Source organism: Chenopodium album, chromosome 27 (assembly GCF_948465745.1).
Source record: "Chenopodium album chromosome 27, dcCheAlbu1.1, whole genome shotgun sequence".
In the NCBI taxonomy this organism is placed as follows: Eukaryota; Viridiplantae; Streptophyta; class Magnoliopsida; order Caryophyllales; family Amaranthaceae; genus Chenopodium; species Chenopodium album.
The window spans coordinates 620,212-638,205 of record NC_137860.1 but is presented as its reverse complement, the minus strand read 5'-3'; the positions used below and the strand labels follow the sequence as shown (position 1 = coordinate 638,205).

Sequence of the window (17,994 nt, the reverse complement as noted above, 5' to 3'; positions counted from 1 at the left end):
TGCAGGCTTGTGACTCTTACTAGAGGACTGGCAACATCTCGCGGCGGCATGAGATGCCTCAAACTGGGATTTTGGAAGTTGAAATTTTTTATGTTTGGGGTGTTGATTACATGGGACCGTTCCCTTCCTCGAATGGGAATCGCTATATACTTGTCGCCGTTGACTATGTATCCAAGTGGGTTGAGGCCATTGCCACGCACTCCTACCAATGATGCCAAGGTGGTCCATAGGCTTTTTAATAAGACCATTTTTCCGAGATTTGGAGTACCTAGAGCCATAATCAGTGATGGAGGATCCCACTTTCATGAGCGGAAGTTAGATACCCTCAGGCCATTCTAAAGAAAGTGGTAGCAAAATCGAGGAAAGATTGGAGTGATAAGTTGGATGACACCCTTTGGGCATATAAACTGCATTCAAGACCCCAATAGGTACTATTCCATATAGACTTGTGTACGGTAAAGCATGTCATCTTCCAGTGGAATTAGAATACAAGGCATATTGGGCTATTAAGGAGCTCAATTTGGATGCTAAGCTAGCGGGAGAAAATAGGTTACTTCAACTTAACCAACTTGATGAGTTTAGGTTGATGGCCTATGATAGTGCGCGTGTCTACAAGGAAAAGACCAAGAGATGGCACGACAAGATGATCCTTCCGAGAGAATTCAAAGAGGGTGACAAGGTGTTGTTGTTCAACTCTAGACTTAAACTTTTCCCAGGAAAGTTAAAGTCAAGGTGGTCGGGTCCTTTCACTGTAAAAAAGGCTAACAAATTCGGTTCTGTAGAGTTGTTTGATGAGCATGATAGTGAGTTAAAGGTTAATGGCCAAAGACTTAAGCTATACCATGAGGGAGCTACGATTGGTGCGGTTGAATTGCTACACTTAATCAGTTCCAGTTCACCCTGAGACACATTATGGTAAGAGGGTCGTGCGGGACCTAGATAAACTAGCGCTTTGCGGGAGGCAACCCGTATTTTTCTTGCTTTTTAGTTTTTGTTTTCTTCTTTTTCTTGTGAGAGGAGAGAGGAGGGAATTTAATGAGCTTTGTGAGTTTTTGGTACAGGTTTGAGGAAAAGAGTTAGTCAAAATTTGAAGAAAAGTGGTGTTGAAAAAATCGTCCAAACTAGCTCTCGGTCCCGACCGGGCGAGTGACCGCCCGACCGGGCGCGAGAGCAGGGTCATAAAATTCGTAATTTTCGGGCGGAGGAGCGCCCGACCGGGCGCGAGAGTTGACGTGTACGGACATTTTTATCGCCCGACCGGGCGCGAGAGGAATCAAAAATTTTGAAGAGCAGACCACCCGACCGGGCGGTGTGGCACATGACCGGGCGCAAGAAGGGGGGCATGTTAATAGAGCAGATCGCCCGATCGGGCGAGTGGGCGCCCGATCGGGCGAGTGGGCGCCCGACCGGGCGCAAGAAGGGGGGCATGTTAATAGAGCAGATCGCCCGATCGGGCGAGTGGGCGCCCGACCAGGCGCGAGGTACCCCAAAGTAGGCCCCTTTCTTTTTCTTCTTTCTTTCTTTCTTCTTCTTCCTCCTTCTTTCCTTCTTTCTTTCTTCTTTCCTCCATTACTTTCTCTCTCTAAAAACTTAAAATTCTCTACCTTCTCTCTAAGATCTCTTCTCCATCTCTTACCCAAATCCAAATATTTTTACATATTCCTTCTCCTTTCTTCATCCTCTACAATCCTACGTACATAAAAATTTCCAAGTTCCATTCAAATAAATTTTTGACCCATATACTAAAATGGCGGCAAAGAGGGCAAGAACACTCCTAGGGGGAAGCTCGAGTTAGTTCATCACAACAATACGACCCGGCATTGCAACTTCCACAATGGCCGACGATCAAAATGGCGACCCCGGAGCAAAAAGAAAAGCTTGAGCAACTTTACGGGCGCGAGGTAATTCCTTCACGGTGGTTACACCGCCCTACTTTAGAAGCTTTAGGTATTTTCGATTATGTTAGGAGGTTTTTAACGATATTGGTATGCGAAAATTTGTTGATATGCATTATGCCACTTATCGTGAATTAACATGTGAATTTATGTAAAGTTCTTGATGGTAATTTTAGTGGTAGAGCTATAGCTGAAGTTGATCTTAACAAGTGTGAGCCTTGGGAACTTCCTGGTATTTCTCTTTCTTTTCATATTTTGTGTTTTATTTGTTCGGAATTTGTTGTCGTGTTGATAGTGTAATTTAAACTTGTAACACGTAATGTTTTAAGTACGGGTAATTTCTTTTATTATAGTATTACTAAGTACTAACAACTTTTCTACCTGCTTAGCTTTATCATAGTTAATGTATGTTTTGACTTAATATTGAATTTGTAGCTTTAATACGATTTCATACTCATCCATTCAATAAATTTATTAGCTCATGATCATATAATGTTGAAGTTTCTTACACCCACGAACTGGAAATATATACCAGATCTAGTGGGTAGGTAAGTTTTCTTTGATGTATTGTTATAGCCGTTGTCTAAAAGAAAAAAACTATTGTGATATTTCCATTTTAGGAAAGTGTTGCAATTATAAATAAATGGAAGAAGTAGATATTAATATAATATACAATGAGACAGATTCAACATACCATTTATTTCGAGATGTAGGGAGTGTATTATTTCTCATAGGATAAGAGTATTTTATCGTAAAGTATTTTAAAGTTTGACTCATATTTCTCCAATAATGGGGCAAAACGCCAAAACTTAAGGACAAAGAAAATATGTAGTACTCTGTAAATAATTTTTATCTCTGTATGTTTCAAAATAAATGCCCTGACTTTTGCATAATTTAAATAAACTACAATGACATTTATTTCTGATTTATATATAGGATTTAATCATCAATTATCAAATATAAAAATCACACCAATTGTGGCGATTGTTAATTTTTTAGGGATGAAGGGAAAGTTGGCGACCAACAAACTTTTAAATAAAACGGATGTTCAGTAAATTACTGAACATTCGTTATAAAGTGACAATAAAATGTGCAAAAATTACTATAAAACGCATAAAAGTTACCCTGACATATATAAGAGTTATTTACGCTTTATTGATAAATTTGACAAAAGTAACACTAAATCTGACAAAAGTGACACTAAATCTGACAAATGACACTAAATCTGACAAATGTGTACTCCATATACAGTAAATTACTGAAAACCGATGTATACAAAATTTTCCTATCAAAATTCTAGAACACCAATACGAACTTCTAAATCTCTAAACCCAAAAATAAAAATCACACACACTTTTTTTTTTCCCTCTCTTTCCACCTTCTTCTAATCATCAATTGCTGAAACCCTAGATTATTATAACTCGTAATCATCAAAATTCAGTTGCAGAAAACTCCCAATTTTTTAAATTTCATCAACAATGGATATCGAGCAGAGACAAGCAGAATTAATCGAACACTTCGTAAAGCAAGCGTCGGCAAATGAGGGTTCTTCCCTCGTTCCAATCATCGTCGAAGCTACTTCCAACCCTTTGCTCTTCAAATTCTCCGAAATTCTAGCTGTTCCCAATGTCGCCGAGGTTTTTCTCTCTCTTCAATTTGATTGATTTTTAGGTTTTTGTTGATTTTATTCACGTAATTAGTTTTTTTTTTTTTAGTGGATATTTATTCACGATTTGGGTTCGATTTTGTAGTCAGGTTTCGTTAGGGTTATGGAATTTGAAAGAGTACGTATATTTGTTTGAAAATGTATTGATTAGTAGAATTTGATACTCGTTCAAATTAGTATACTGGTGTAATTCACTAATTCCCAACTATGAAGAAGAATGCAAGTATGATGGTTTGATTATGAATTTAATGGGGGGTGGTTAGGCACCTTAGTTCTATGAATTTGAGCAAGTGGAATGTGATGAGAATAATAGTCTAGTACCGTTCTACTTAATTCGATGTCGATTGTAATGCTGCCGGCATTCTATATGATTAAGTACTTAAGTTGGTGAAGTAAGCAGTGTTAAGCAATAAATTGGTTTTACAAATGAAAAAAATTAAAATTTAGCTGCATTGTAAAATAGCTCGAGATATGTCGATCGTGTCGTAGTAATTAAGGTGAACTATCAAATACTAGTAAACTGTCATGGCAATGATATAGGAATAAGGTTGGAGCGAAAATTTAAAGACTAAGCCCGTCATCGTGTAACTTTAGTCAGTAGCATCTCCTAATTAATTGAGAATTTTGAATTTTTTCTTTTCTTTTCTTGTTATTGTCTGATCTAAAAACTATTTACATGCCTTTTGTTTTTGGTTTTTTGCTTGTGTTTTCTCTGTCTTATTGTTATCCTTGATGCAGCTCCAAGGAAGCGAACATTCAGTGTACCTTAATCTTCTCCGTTTGTTTGCTCAAGGAACTTGGAGTGATTATAAAAGTAAGATTTTCTAGTCTTTTTGGTTTTATGTGTGGCATTTTGTGGTTTTGTGAATGATAGCCCAACTTCCCCTTCCAAATGTTATTTTGTAAAGAAGAGTCCAATACATAGTAATGCTTTTAACATGGCATATGACACTGTGGTGTACTGGTGTTTATTATGATCTGGGTAAACTTTCCAGTGCTGTAATGCTCATATTGGTTTGATTTTGCCTTTCATTGTCATTGATCTGATCGTTATTTGTGGAACTCTTAATCTTGGGTCTTTATGATTAGGCGCATGAAATGTTTAATGTGCAGGCAGTGCTGGATCTCTACCTCCGCTGGCTGCTGACCAATTACTCAAGTTAAAGCAACTCACTGTGCTCACATTGGCTGAGACAAGCAAGGTACTTCTGCCCCCATTCATATTTGTTGTCCCCTTGAATTGAAATCTTTGTCGATTTTCAGCATCAAAGTCTAGTGTTTTGATATTAAGTGCTGAATTGTATTACTCTTGTACAGTGCCAGTCAGATAATTTACATGTATTCCCTTACTAGAATTTTTTAATTTTCTTTTTATTTTTTTAAAGAGAAGAATGAGACTATTTTAGTAAAATGCATTCTTGGTGTTCCATGCTACTTTTGAGATTGGAGAATGTGGGAAATAGATATTTCACAAATTAATACTCGTTGCCGATAAGCTTAGATGTTTCATGGAGACAAGTATCCTGAGAGACAATATAGGGTTTTGAACAAATGGGTTTCTAGTTTTCTTAGTGTAATTACTCGATTTCTCTCTTTATTACACAGCTAGGATGTCATGTATCTTTTTTTTTTCCTTGTATATATTGTCAATTGACACCATGTCACGTCCGGTTTTCCCTTTTAACGTGGGTAATTTGAACTACAACTGACATGCTGCAGTCGTCATGGGCTCATAGCCACCTCGGTCTATGATATTGGTGTTCTGATACATTTTACATACGCATGATCTACAAGTCCAGTCATCAAATTTGGTTACTATGTATAAAATAATTCGATGATAAACTTATCTGGATTGTTGTTGATAAACAATGCAATGCATTGTTGGTTTATGGTTCCATGCTTCCTTCTCAATTTTGTTGCTGTTCTGTTTTTTGTCTGTGCTGTTTTCAGGTACTACCATATGATCATTTGATGGAGGAGCTAGACGTTACAAATGTGCGTGAACTGGAAGATTTTCTTATCAATGAGTGCATGCATTCGGTACGTATTCTGGTAACTTATATTTTCATCTCCATATAAACTTATAGAGCTTACTGATTTAAGGTATTATTGGCCTTTATTAATAAATCTGTCTATCTTGTTTCTTGTGTAAATATTCCTTTTTACTCAGGGTATGTTTTCTTTACTTTTCTTTCCCATGAGATGTCATTAACATTTCTACAGCTCAGCTTTGGACTTCAGGCCTGTGTTTCATTTCAATCTTGTTTAATTTGGGTTTTGATGTCGTATCGTGATGATCATTTATGATTTATATGGATGTCATGTTGAGTCAATTTGTGAAGTTATGGTTCAAGTTTCAATTGTCAGCATAATGCTGCAGCTCTGTTGCCTATTTATTGGTGCAGCTTCTTATTTCTTAACAATCACCCAAAAAGAGGCAAGCAATGTTTGAGTTAAACACAGAAATGCGAAATCAAATTAGGTGATAAGGTAGCTGGTTGAACCCAAAGCTAGATGGTTCTCACCGGATCCCCCCCCCCCCCCCCCCCCCCCCCAAAAAAAAAAAAAAAAAAAAAAAAATTCAATCAGTAATTTGTTTGGTCTGTTACATGTTACTCACCCGAAGTGCAAACAGTTTTATAATCAAATTATGATATGCTTTGATCTTCTCTCTCTCTCTCTCGTTACAAATAGAAAAATTTGGCCTCTAATTCTTGTAAGGGGTTTATCTTAAAAATTCATGCGAGGGGGAACTTTCACTTCCAGCTTTATTGGGAGGGGGGGGGGGGGGGCTTCGTAATAGAAGCGACATTAGGGTTTAATCAATGTGACGAATGACGATTTTTGGCAAATTTGCGAATGCAGTAGTCAGTGATCCTTTTGTATTTCAGGCCTGACTTCTGGGCTGAGAGTCTATCAACTCCTATGCCCTGAGCTACAGATGTTAATATTTGTTTAGCATTTCCAAACAAAATAAATGATGCTTTTTGCTTGACTAGCTTTAGACTTTCTTGGAGCATCAAACTATTATCTTCTTACTCGCTCCAGCCCCTAGACAGTAGACACATTCAGTTTCAAGCTTGCTACATTGCGTCATTACTCAAATTTGAAATCATCTGAATCAAACTGATTGGCCTTTATATGTACCTATCTGTTTTTATACTTAATCATGTCGTGCTATGGTTTTATGCACAGGGTTGGACAAGTGTTTTTCTATGTATACATAATTGAGTGATCTTGGGAGGGTCCTAACTCCTAAGTATCAGGATGTGTTTATTTATCGATCGTAAACTGACATTTATTGTTGGTTGACAGGGCATTGTTAGAGGAAAGCTGGATCAATGCCGAGGATGTTTTGAGGTGCTATAATTGCAGACTCTTTACTCCATCTCCTCACAATGAGTGTTTAAGCCTTTTGAAGTTTGATACAGTTGTCATTTGGATGCAGGTAGTGTTCACTGCTGGAAGGGATCTTAGACCAGGGCAATTGGGCAGGACTAACTGGTATTTTGACTTTTGCATAAAGCCTTTTTTTTTTCTTTCTAAGTGGATAATGTGCCAATAAGGATGATCTTTATACTGGATTTGTAACTTGTGAACTGATGGTATGTCATTCTGATTGATTGTTTTACCCCAATATTTGTGGATTCTCATTCTACTTCTTTCCCCACATTTGTTCTGTAATTAAGTTATTGGTTTCTCTTCTCATCTGATATCATCAGTTGATCTGAAAGCAAACAGAGGAGAGCTTGTGGAATGTGGACAAACACTCTGTTAGGTCACATCCTAACATGTTTAAGACTCTGACATTGGCCCAAGTTTTATAACTTGGTCACTTTTAAGAACACTATTTGATTATTTATTTATTTATTTTTATTGCAGTGTCTAATTCTTGATTGTTATATCGTGTTGGGAAATTCCTTTGGGTCATATGATCTATGATTAGTTGATTACCTTAGACTGTATCCAAGGAATGCAAATCCCCCCCCCCCCCCTCTAAGAATAGGAGTCCGGTGTACATTTCATGAATCATTGTTTGACCCTTCCTATCTGGACCTCCTAGCAGCTGGGAATTTGTAGCAGTTTTTATTTCTTTATTTGTTTTAATGTTGAGGGTTGGGTGCATATCAAGCTTTCTAAGTAATCAATCTGCTTTGTTATGTTTATTGGTTATTTCTATAGAACAACTTTGCTTTTGTATTGCTTGCCAGTGCAAATCCTATATAATGGTGTATATTTTTGTGTGTATGTGTTAAAGGCTGGCAACTTCAGACAACTTACTTTTGACAATTCAAGAGAAGATTAAATGGGCTGATAACATGAGCGAGGTGGACAAGAAACATAAAAAAGAAGTTGAAGAGAGAGTGGAGGAAGTAAAGAAGACCGTTTCCATGAAGGTGTGAAATTCATTTTTTTTCTGCTTTTGCTTGTAATTATCTCCTGCAAAACATGCCTACTGGCTTGTCATCTAGCAATGTGTATTTTGTGCAATTAGCGTACGCTTTTGGTGTAGTTCCACCGACCTGGTTAGTAGTATTGGGAAAGTTTCAATTTACATGCCTACTGCCTTTGGTATTTTTTTAGTGCTATAGTTTGACTGCATGTTTGCAAAACCCTAACTCTCACTCTCCTCAACAGAAAAAAGGAGTGGCTCCACCGCCACCGCCACCACCCAAGCTAAGAATTCCGCGCAAAGCACCCTTTCCTTCTATCGGGGTAAGCATCTTTTCAATATTATTATTATTATAGTATTTAATTAATGTACTCAATATATTTACAATTTTTTTTTTTTTTTTTTTTTTTTTGTTAGGCAAAACTTCATGGGTTGGAAATTCTTGAATCGTTAGGGATTGGTGGTTTCGGAGAGGTGTTTAAAGTCAAAAGGGAGAATTCTAACTTTGCAATGAAGGTGATGAGACTTGAAGGAGGCGAATTGACAAAAGAAATTAATAGAGAAATTTCTCTATTATATGACATTGATCATCCCAATATTGTTAAGTATGAACATTACTTTTCTATCAAAACAGTAGATACCTTTTATTTTTCAAATTAGAATAGATTTAAATTGAAATTTTAATTTGTTTTACATAGGTTGGAGACAGTCTATGTTTTCGGAGGCCATCTGTGTTTGGTGATGGAATATGTCGCCAATAATTTGCAAAAAATAATAAAATCCATTGCCTCTGCCACTAAGGTAATTCTAGTTAATTACATAAAATATAAAAATCGAATTTTAATTTCTAATCAATTTATTTGTTTTTGATTTTAGACTTTTTTGCTCCAACTTCTCTCTGGAGTGGCGTATCTCCATGAGAGATGCATAGTGCATCGGGATTTGAAGCCTGAAAACATTCTGGTGACCGACGAAGGTTGTCTGAAGATTTGTGATTTTGGGCTCTCTCGAGGGTTTCTATGCCCCGGTACCCAAGTCACACCATTGGTACATATAATTTGATTTCATTGATTTTTATAATTTTCTTGTTTGAAAAATCATTGATGTTCATATTGTATATCTTTTTTTGGCTATTTGAAAGCATCCCTCTCTAAAGTCATTTGTATGAATGTTTTGTTTGTTGGGTGATATTATCTTCTGATCTGTTTTGTCAATATTTTGAAAGTGTCTAGTTGTCTGGATGTCTCACGTATAAAATCCATGGTAGAGCTTTTCTGGATGTCTGAATTTCCTTGTAAAACCTATTTAACACGTTTAGCTTTAGAACAATTTGAATCATATAACATATTCTAGGCTGCTTTTGTTTCCTTTCTGCTTTTTATGCTACTGGTTACCTCCCTTTGCTTGAATTGCATCATGCCCTTTCATTTTGCAATTGTTCGCATATTCCATCCCCACCATGATTTTTTTATTGTTTCATTTTTTTGGGAAGGCCTCTGTTATGGTGACTCTAATCTTGCTGTAGATCCTTCAACACTTTTGAATGACATTCCAAAAGTCCAAATCTATCAGACACATATTCTGATACTTCTTTATCTTCTGTTTGTTGCAAAGTTGTGTGTCTTTGCTGATTTCCTGATAATTTTCCTGTTTGAAAAATCATTGATGTTCATATTGTATATCTTTTCTTGGCTATTTGAAAGCATCCCTCTCTAAAGTCATTTGTATGAATGTTTTGTTTGTTGGGAGATATTATCTTCTGATCTGTTTTGTCAATAATTTCGAAAGTGTCTAGTTGTCTGGATGTCTCACGCATAAAATCCATGGTAGAGCTTTTCTGGATTTCTGAATTTCCTTGTAAAACCTATTCAATATGTTTAGCTTTAGAACAATTTGAATCATATTACATATTCTAGGCTGCTTTTGTTTCCTTTCTGCTTTTTATACTACTGGTTACCTCCCTTTGCTTGAATTGCAACATGCCCTTTCATTTTGCAATTGTTCGCATATTCCATCCCCACCATGATTTTTTTATTGTTTCATTTTTTTGGGAAGGCCTCTGTTATGGTGACTCTAATCTTGCTGTAGATCCTAAAACACTTTTGAATGACACTCCAAAAGTCCAAATCTATCAGACACATGTTCTGATACTTCTTTATCTTCTGTTTGTTGCAAAGTTGTGTGTCTATTGCTGATTTCCTGCTTTGTAGTCTTGAAAAAGGGTTTAGCTTACATTGGGAGCTCTTTAGTCCAAGCAACCTACGTGTTTTTAATTGGGTTGTATGACGATGGATGGACAACTAAGTGTTTATTCAATTTTTTTTAAAATTTTTTTTCAGGTTGCAACCCCAGAGTATAGTGCCCCTGAGCTTTTACTTGGCTCAGAGGGCTATACTATGGCCGTCGATATGTGGTCTCTGGGGTGCATCTTTTATGAGATGGCCCTCGGTGTCGACCCATTTAATTCTTCTGAGTCTATGAATGCAATTATCCAATTACCTAACCCCCCTTGATCTGATCAGTTTAGGTCAACAGTGATGTTGTATTCCATATTCAGGTATTATTTTAGTATTATTTAATTTTTTCAATTGGTTTTTGTAAAAAATAATTGATACTAATGAGAATTATTATTTAATTTTTTTTTTGAAGGATGTTGGGTACACCCACGGAAACGAGCTGGCCGGGTGTCACCCAGCTCTCTAATTTTCCAAAAGATTGGGAAGTTTACAGTTTACAAGTAAGTTTCCAAAAAATTGTGAAGTTTACAGTTTACATAGTATGTTTGTGTTGATGGATGAAGTGCTTGATTAACTGCTGCTAGTAGCTCATTAACATTTTTTGGCATCTTTTTATGTTGAAGTGACTATATGGAATTGAAAAAACCAAGTCCAAGATGTTTAAATCTGGACTATTAGGTGGCTGCTGCACTAATATGAAAGTGAATTCCCCTTGTTGATAAACTTGTTGCCACTCGGGACCATCTTGTTTGATATGTGTTTTGCAATTATCTTGCTATATATAGATTGTCTTTGAAGTGCCATCATTTGGCCACATGGCTTTGATTGCTGGAACAATTTTGTTCTCATTGTTTCCTTTGTGACTGATTCTACAACTTTGGTCACCATTGTTTGAATATTTGATTTGTATAGGAGGAGCTGGATATTTCATCAGTATCAAAATTAGGAGAAGAAGGGAGGGACCTACTAAAGGTAAATGTTTAATTATTGTATAAATTATTTTAAATCAATTTATTATTTTATTTTGTATTAAATAAAAATAAAAACTAACTCTTTTGTTTATATGTACATATATTTATATTTCAGAGATTGCTGTGCGTTAATCCCAACAACAGGATCAGCGCTAAGGATGCTCTGAGTCACCCATACTTCAAGTAGGGTTAGGGTGTGTTCTATTCACCTGATTTTTACTTATTTTAATTTATATGAACTTGTCTGAGGAAATTTGGTTTACCTAAGCTTGTGCCTAGTTTTATTGTATGGTTTTTGTAGTCTTTTGGAAATAATAAATAAGATTCCCTATCAATGGTTGGTAGGATTATATATGCGACACGTTTGGGCTTATGAGTCGTATCAATAGTTGCTTATGGTGTTTGGGCTTTGAGTATGGCACAATAAATGCAAATTGGGCTTTAAGTTGGATATATAGACGACTAGGGTCATATCAATTGTGGGTATTAGATGTTGACTTGCATCAGCTTGCTATCATTATAAATTGGAATTTGGCCATTTAATTAAGTGATGCTTTAGGAACTGAAGATTTGGTCGATTTGACTCATTGATGGAGAGTTGGGGTTTCAAAAAGCCACTCTGTTATGATGATCCATTGAAATTTGAAGCTATGTTGATATTGGTTAGAATGGAAGGAAGTGCTGTGTACATTTTACCTTTCCTTGATATGCTTGGGTGGAATTTAGGTTGGTGGTTTATAGGCAAATTCTCATCTAGAGCAAGGATGATGATGACTTGATAAATGGAAAATGATTCTTTGGATACATTTGTCTTATATTTGAAACTAATCATCTTCAGAAAGTGTTGGTAAGATATAGAACTTGGAACTGTACTTTGGACAACCATGGTCTTACACAGGACAATTGGCAAAGCATCAATAATACAGTGAGTAGCTCATGTCAAACAAATGGATAGTGTCTTTACTTGTCATTTGTTTTTGGAAGAATGGGCAGAAATAGTTTGGGTGCAATTCCCGCTTTGCCAATTCAGGGGCTGAGTCCGTTAGGGCCTCTTTGTAATTGCAATGGGTAATGTAAAGCCCACCCTCCTTGGTGTCAAGTGGGAGCCTTGGTTAAAGGTATAGGACTTAAGAGTATTAGTAAGTATGCTAATTTGGGTTGGATGCTTGTGAGAAATGATGAATTCTAGCCCTAAACAGTAGATCTCAACACTTGAGAATTTTTTTGGGAGAATATGTTAATGCTGTCAAAATGTATTGTTGGTTGAAATTATGACATTTGTTCCATTATGCATTACGATGTAAGGTGATCATTATTGTCAAAATAAACGTAAAGCCTAATTTTGATGTAATTGTTTTCTTTTGCCTTTAGATATCTTTAAATTTGGATATAGATTGATTGATGTTTGTTGACTGTTTCCTAATGTCACATTGCCTTTAACTTATTACGTGCTTTTAGCTGGAGCCTGTAATTAGTTATGGTGTCAACTGTCAAATAGAACTACACTCTGCAGTCCATTTCAAGCTGTTTTGACTTGCTCAAGCAAAGTGCACCTTTCTCACGTGCTTGACAGTTATCATGAGTATTTGGCCCAGATTTTTCTGGTGAAGACAAGAGTTCCTTTTAGCTGAGTTCTAACTTCATCTTCCATATCTGACAGCCTGGAATGTAGGGTAGACTTGTGACTCTTATCATTATCAAAAGTATTCTAAGGAGGTCTATCCACAATGAATTCTTGCCCTTAATTCTAGAGATGTTCATAATATACGTATGATTTTTTGTATCATGTGCGGGCTTTGCTGTTTCACTTTCAGGGAACCATTTGAGTTTCATAGTGAGCTATTACAGGAGCATCTTACCTATCTTCATATATTTACTCTTGCTAGTTTCCAATTGTACATATATCCAACTAACTTTTGAGCCTTCTTTGTAGAAATGCTATACTAGTATGTGTAGCATTTTTCTTAGAACTGCTGATAAGGTCTGATATTCGACATTCTTTAAAAACTGCTGATGAGGTTCTGTTATATTGCATTCTTTGTAAGGTAATACTTCTGCTTGAAACAAATGGGTATGTATATTGTGAACATTATTCAAGTTGATTAGCTTATGTTCTACAGTTCTACTAAAGTCCTCTGGTCAACTTATGTGATGAACATACTGGAGACATGTTGATTTATACTTCATGTAGTTATTCCTATCACTTCGCTATCTTGATACTGCCACATGCTATTAATACTAACCAGCATGGGAATTTTGAACTTCAAAATGCTACTCTGTATAGTAGATGGTCATATTACAATATCCTAGCTCAGAAATTTCGTTTTTCTTGTTTGTTCAGGGAATGAGATGTTGCATCTTTTATATTTAGACCTTCACCAAGAAGATAGATGGCCTGCCACACGTGTGAATGTTGACTCAAAAATGACTGGCTGATTGTAATGCAGAACAATGCTTCGAAAGTATATACACTCTTCGTTGTTTGAGACAGAGTCTTTCCAATTTGGCTGTTATTTAAACATTTTGTAGTTTGTCATGCATGATGATACCTGTGTGAGCTTGGTCAGAAAGTAAAATACCGACTACATGTTGGGTAATAAGTGATGGTGTTTGTCATTTGATCTTTTGAGTATCGGTACTTCTTCACACTAGTTCCCTGAGCTATATGGATAATGTTTTCACTCCTTGTATTTTTGAAGAAGTGTCATCTTGCACCTCTAGCACGTGCATTAGATGACTTTGGGGCCTTCTCTTGGTCATGGTGGCCGTACTCAACTACTCAAGGTTCGCAACAATGGATTGTCCGCTCATGTTTGTAGGTGACAGCTCCTTTGTTTCCATCTATAATTAGGAGTATGTTTGTTGTACTACCTTCGTCTAGTCTAGTTTTGACATTACTTATTAATTGTGTCATCAACATGACAATCTTTTTCTTGATGCTTAGCTTGTGTTTTTCAAGATTAATGAAGACAGAAACCTGATTACCTGAGAAAGAGCCGGCAATAATTAACATTCTTCAAGATATATGAAGCCATAAACTTTACTATATCAATATACTGAATAGAAACTTTGACATAGTTTGGAGACATTTTATTGTAAATATTGTACTTCATGTTTAACTTTTCATTTTGTTGATGTATTTAATTATTTTCTTTTCTAAGAATTCAATAACAATGATGAATTGTAAAAGTTGTAAAAGCTTGGTAAAATTGTACCACTAAAGATGTCGGAAAGTATGATATTATAAGATCGATGGAAAAGAAAAGGTTAGATAGAAACTTTGCAGTTTCACTAAGCATGAAGATGAGATATGGTTAGGGCAAAATAATTAGACCCCACATCACATGTCCTTAAACTCTAAAAGGGTTCTACAATCAGCCTTAGTGGATTTGGCTTAATTTCACTTCAGTTCACTTTAAGTGTATTGACTTTGTTCACTATCGTTTACTATCTTTGACTTGCTTGAATTTTATTTACAAATTATAAAATGCATAACCAAAGTTATTTGATAACAATTATATCCATTCATCAATCTAGCGGGATGCGCTTATTTTGTAACAGATTATTGAGAACGCGGAGAAATATCAACCCGACTTATAGTCTTTAACTACTAGGAGTATTATTGTTTTTTTTTTTTAACAACGAAATAATAATACTCCTTATGGTACAATTATATTTACAAGTAGTTAGATGCTCCTAACAAACAAATAATAATACTCCTATTGAAACTCATTTGTCAATGAGAAAATTAGGAGCAGAAAAGTGATATGATAAGCTATCACAATCATGGAAAATGTATGTTAGGCATTAAATATTTAAATGGGTTGGGTTGTCTATTATATTAAATGGAATTTGTCAAAAAAAACAACGTAGTTCAATTTCATTATTCATGAACCAGTCGTAATAGGTGGAGTGGTGGACTTTTCAGACACCATTCAACCCTTAAATGTCTTCTAGTTTTGACCATGATTTACCAATTTAAACCACCCACATTTTTATTTATTTCATGGCATTTTAATATTTTTTTCTTCTTCTTATTAATTATTTTTTTTTTCAACATGTATAAAAAAAATAAAGATTTGTAAACTAGCTAGGGGTACCCCATGGAGTATAGTGTGGTGCATGCATAGAACTTCGTTTGAGTGATCCTCATTGCTCAATATCAGGGTTTTAAAGGTAATAACAATATTGCAAAAAAAAAAAAAAAAAAAAAAAAAAAAAAAAAAAAAAAAACTTAGCTTTGTCCAAAATTTTACAAACCACAAATAATGATATATATAAATAAATAAAATGAGGAGTACAGAATTGGGTTTCTTTGGTCATGGTTTATGGATTGATACCTTTCTTTTACCGCAAATTTTTAGCTGGTCCCGAGACTAGCCATATCTGGCTGGTCCCTCATTTTAAAAATGAACCTTCAATATAACAAGAATGAACATTTTCTTGCTATAGGATATTATTTCTTACAAAATAAAATGTTCATTTTGATACTATCATATGTTCATTCTTACAATATTAATGTTCATTTTCATACTATTAGATGTTTTTTTTTTGAAACCACCTGCGGATTAGTATTAATAAAGATCAATTTCCGTCAAAGTTAAGAGGCTTTGGGGAAACGAACCTAAGTAAACAAATTCGTTACATCCTCTAGAGTCCCACCTAGCAACATGGTGTGCTAGTGTGTTACCCGTACGCTTAACATGAGACATAGAAAAAGCTACAAGAGAACAAGAAAGAGTACAAATATCATCAACAAGTAGAGCAAAAGGTGTATAGCTATCAGTCTTCATCTTGACATACTTCACGATATTAAACGCATCACTCTCCAAGGCCACAACAGAGTAACCAAGCCTCGATGCTACCTGAAGACCATAGCGACACGCAACAGCCTCCGCAAGGTCTTCTTTCCATCCAGCTCGTTCCTTCTTCACTGCAGCAGCCAAAAGTCTCCCACCCTCGTCTCTAATTACTACCCCATGCAAGTCCAGTCTCGCTTCCCACGTGTGCATCGCAATTCACCTTCACCATCCCTCTACTAGGCCGAAACCAAGCAGTTGCAGCTGGTAGCCCCTAAAACCCATTTCCCACGAACACCTACCATACTCAGCAACCAATTTTGACATATTGGAAGCAATACTAATCGGGCACGCAGAAGCATTTTCAAAAGTGATCAAATTGCGGCACCACCAAGCAGCCCAAGCCAACGTTGCAATAGAATTCAATTCCTCACTACTAACCTTAGACGCCAACCAAATCAACCTTTCTCTATAGCACAATGAGGGTGCTTGATCCACGAGTGCAGAGAAACTGCTAGCAGCCCATATGGTACGAGCAGAGGTACAGTCAAAAGTGGCATGAATAATGGATTCAACACCATTTCCACATATCCCACAAGTCCCATCATCAACCAAATGACGAAAGTGAAGCCTCTCCCTAACAACTAGGAACCCCTTACAAGACCTCCAAAGGAAGTAGGCAAGTTTCGGGGACCTTTGTGATTCTCCACGCAACATCACTCGGTTGATTTTGCCTTGAAGCCATACCTTCCTTTCCCAGCCAATATCCCGACCGCACATAGTACTTCCTGTTCTTTGCAGGCCACCAATACATCTTATCCTTAGTGTTTCGATAAGACAATGGGATAGATAAGATTAAAGCTTGATCATTAGCATTAAAATTATCTTGTATAACATCAGCACGCCAAGACATGCATACTTTCATGATCAATTAAGTCTCTCACTCGCAAATCCATGTTTCTATGATTCATTGGGCTTGGAACACATATGGAAGACGCCCCTAGTAGCCAAGCCGATTCCCAAACAAGAATATTGCAACCATTTCCTATTATCCATTTCAACCATCAAGTAACAAAGATTTGGCACCCCACATGCTCCTCCAAGTATAACTAGGATCATAACCACGACAAGACTCCAACACATCACAATGTTTAAAATATTTAGTTTACAAGATGGAGTGTAACAAAGTACTTTGGTTATGATGGAGGCACCAACATTGTTTAGCCAATAAAGCTTGGTTGAAAACCCGGAGATCACGGAAACCCATACCACCCATAGCTTTAGGTTTGCATAAATCCTCCCACTTTTGCCAATGTAGCTTATTCCTAGCCCCCGTAGACCCCTACCAAAAGCTAGCCAATAGAGTATGTATCTCATCAATGATACCACCAGGGATCTTCAAAATGTGGGAATCGCATGTGCAACCGCATTAATCAACACTTTTCGGGCGTTGATAACAATTTTTCCTTCCACCCTTGTAGCTTATTCTAGAGACGTTCCTTTAACCCTGCAAAAACGCTCTATTCGATCTACCAATTATATATCGTAGGTAAACCAAGGTATTTCTCATGTCTCTACACCTCCCGAACCCCCAAAGTATCAAAAAAATCTTTCCGATGAGATTCACACACTTTTTAACTAAAAGCCACTTCAGTTTATTTAAATTAGTTTTAGCTCTTTCATACTTGCTAATCATATTTTCTATCACAGAGCACTCTTGAGTATTAGCTCAAGCAAAAAGAATACTGTTATTGGCAAAGAACAAAAGTGACACCCGAGGCGCCCCCTGCAAACCCTTACACCATGAATAAGCCCCTCCATAGCAGCTTTATTTAAGAGAGTCGAGAAGGCATCCGCACGAAGCAAAAATAAGTACGGGGAAATCGGATCACCTTGGCGGAGACCTCTTGAGGGAGTGACCGAACCTGAGATATGTCCATTTATTTGAAATGCAAATTGGACACTCGGCAAACAGCTCATGATTCTACCAATCCACGCACCCAAGAAACCCATCCTGTCCATCACTCTCTCCC

The 17,994-nt window shown here is 36.5% G+C and overlaps 2 protein-coding genes across 3 annotated transcripts; one reads left to right on the top strand and one right to left on the bottom strand.

Annotated features, from left to right (window-relative positions):
• The first annotated feature begins 3,212 nt into the window (after positions 1-3,212).
• LOC145620887 (uncharacterized) lies at positions 3,213-14,105 on the top strand. Of its 2 annotated transcripts, none has more exons than XM_081675610.1 (16): positions 3,213-3,532; positions 4,300-4,375; positions 4,675-4,763; positions 5,512-5,601; positions 6,877-6,921; positions 7,010-7,065; positions 7,820-7,958; positions 8,200-8,277; positions 8,372-8,559; positions 8,653-8,755; positions 8,831-9,001; positions 10,294-10,511; positions 10,604-10,691; positions 11,104-11,163; positions 11,278-11,345; positions 13,504-14,105. In XM_081675610.1, the coding sequence occupies exons 1-12, from the start codon at positions 3,374-3,376 to the stop codon at positions 10,465-10,467; spliced, it is 1,368 nt and encodes a 455-aa protein (XP_081531736.1). In that variant the 5' UTR covers positions 3,213-3,373; the 3' UTR covers positions 10,468-10,511; positions 10,604-10,691; positions 11,104-11,163; positions 11,278-11,345; positions 13,504-14,105. The 2 variants fall into 2 exon arrangements, with proteins under 2 accessions (XP_081531736.1, XP_081531735.1); XM_081675609.1 differs by having other exon boundaries at positions 11,278-11,356.
• Positions 14,106-15,736: 1,631 nt separating this feature from the next.
• Positions 15,737-16,174, bottom strand: LOC145618943 (uncharacterized). Its single transcript, XM_081673552.1, has one exon. It carries the CDS (start codon positions 16,172-16,174, stop codon positions 15,737-15,739), a length of 438 nt encoding a protein of 145 aa, XP_081529678.1.
• Positions 16,175-17,994: the final 1,820 nt, after the last annotated feature.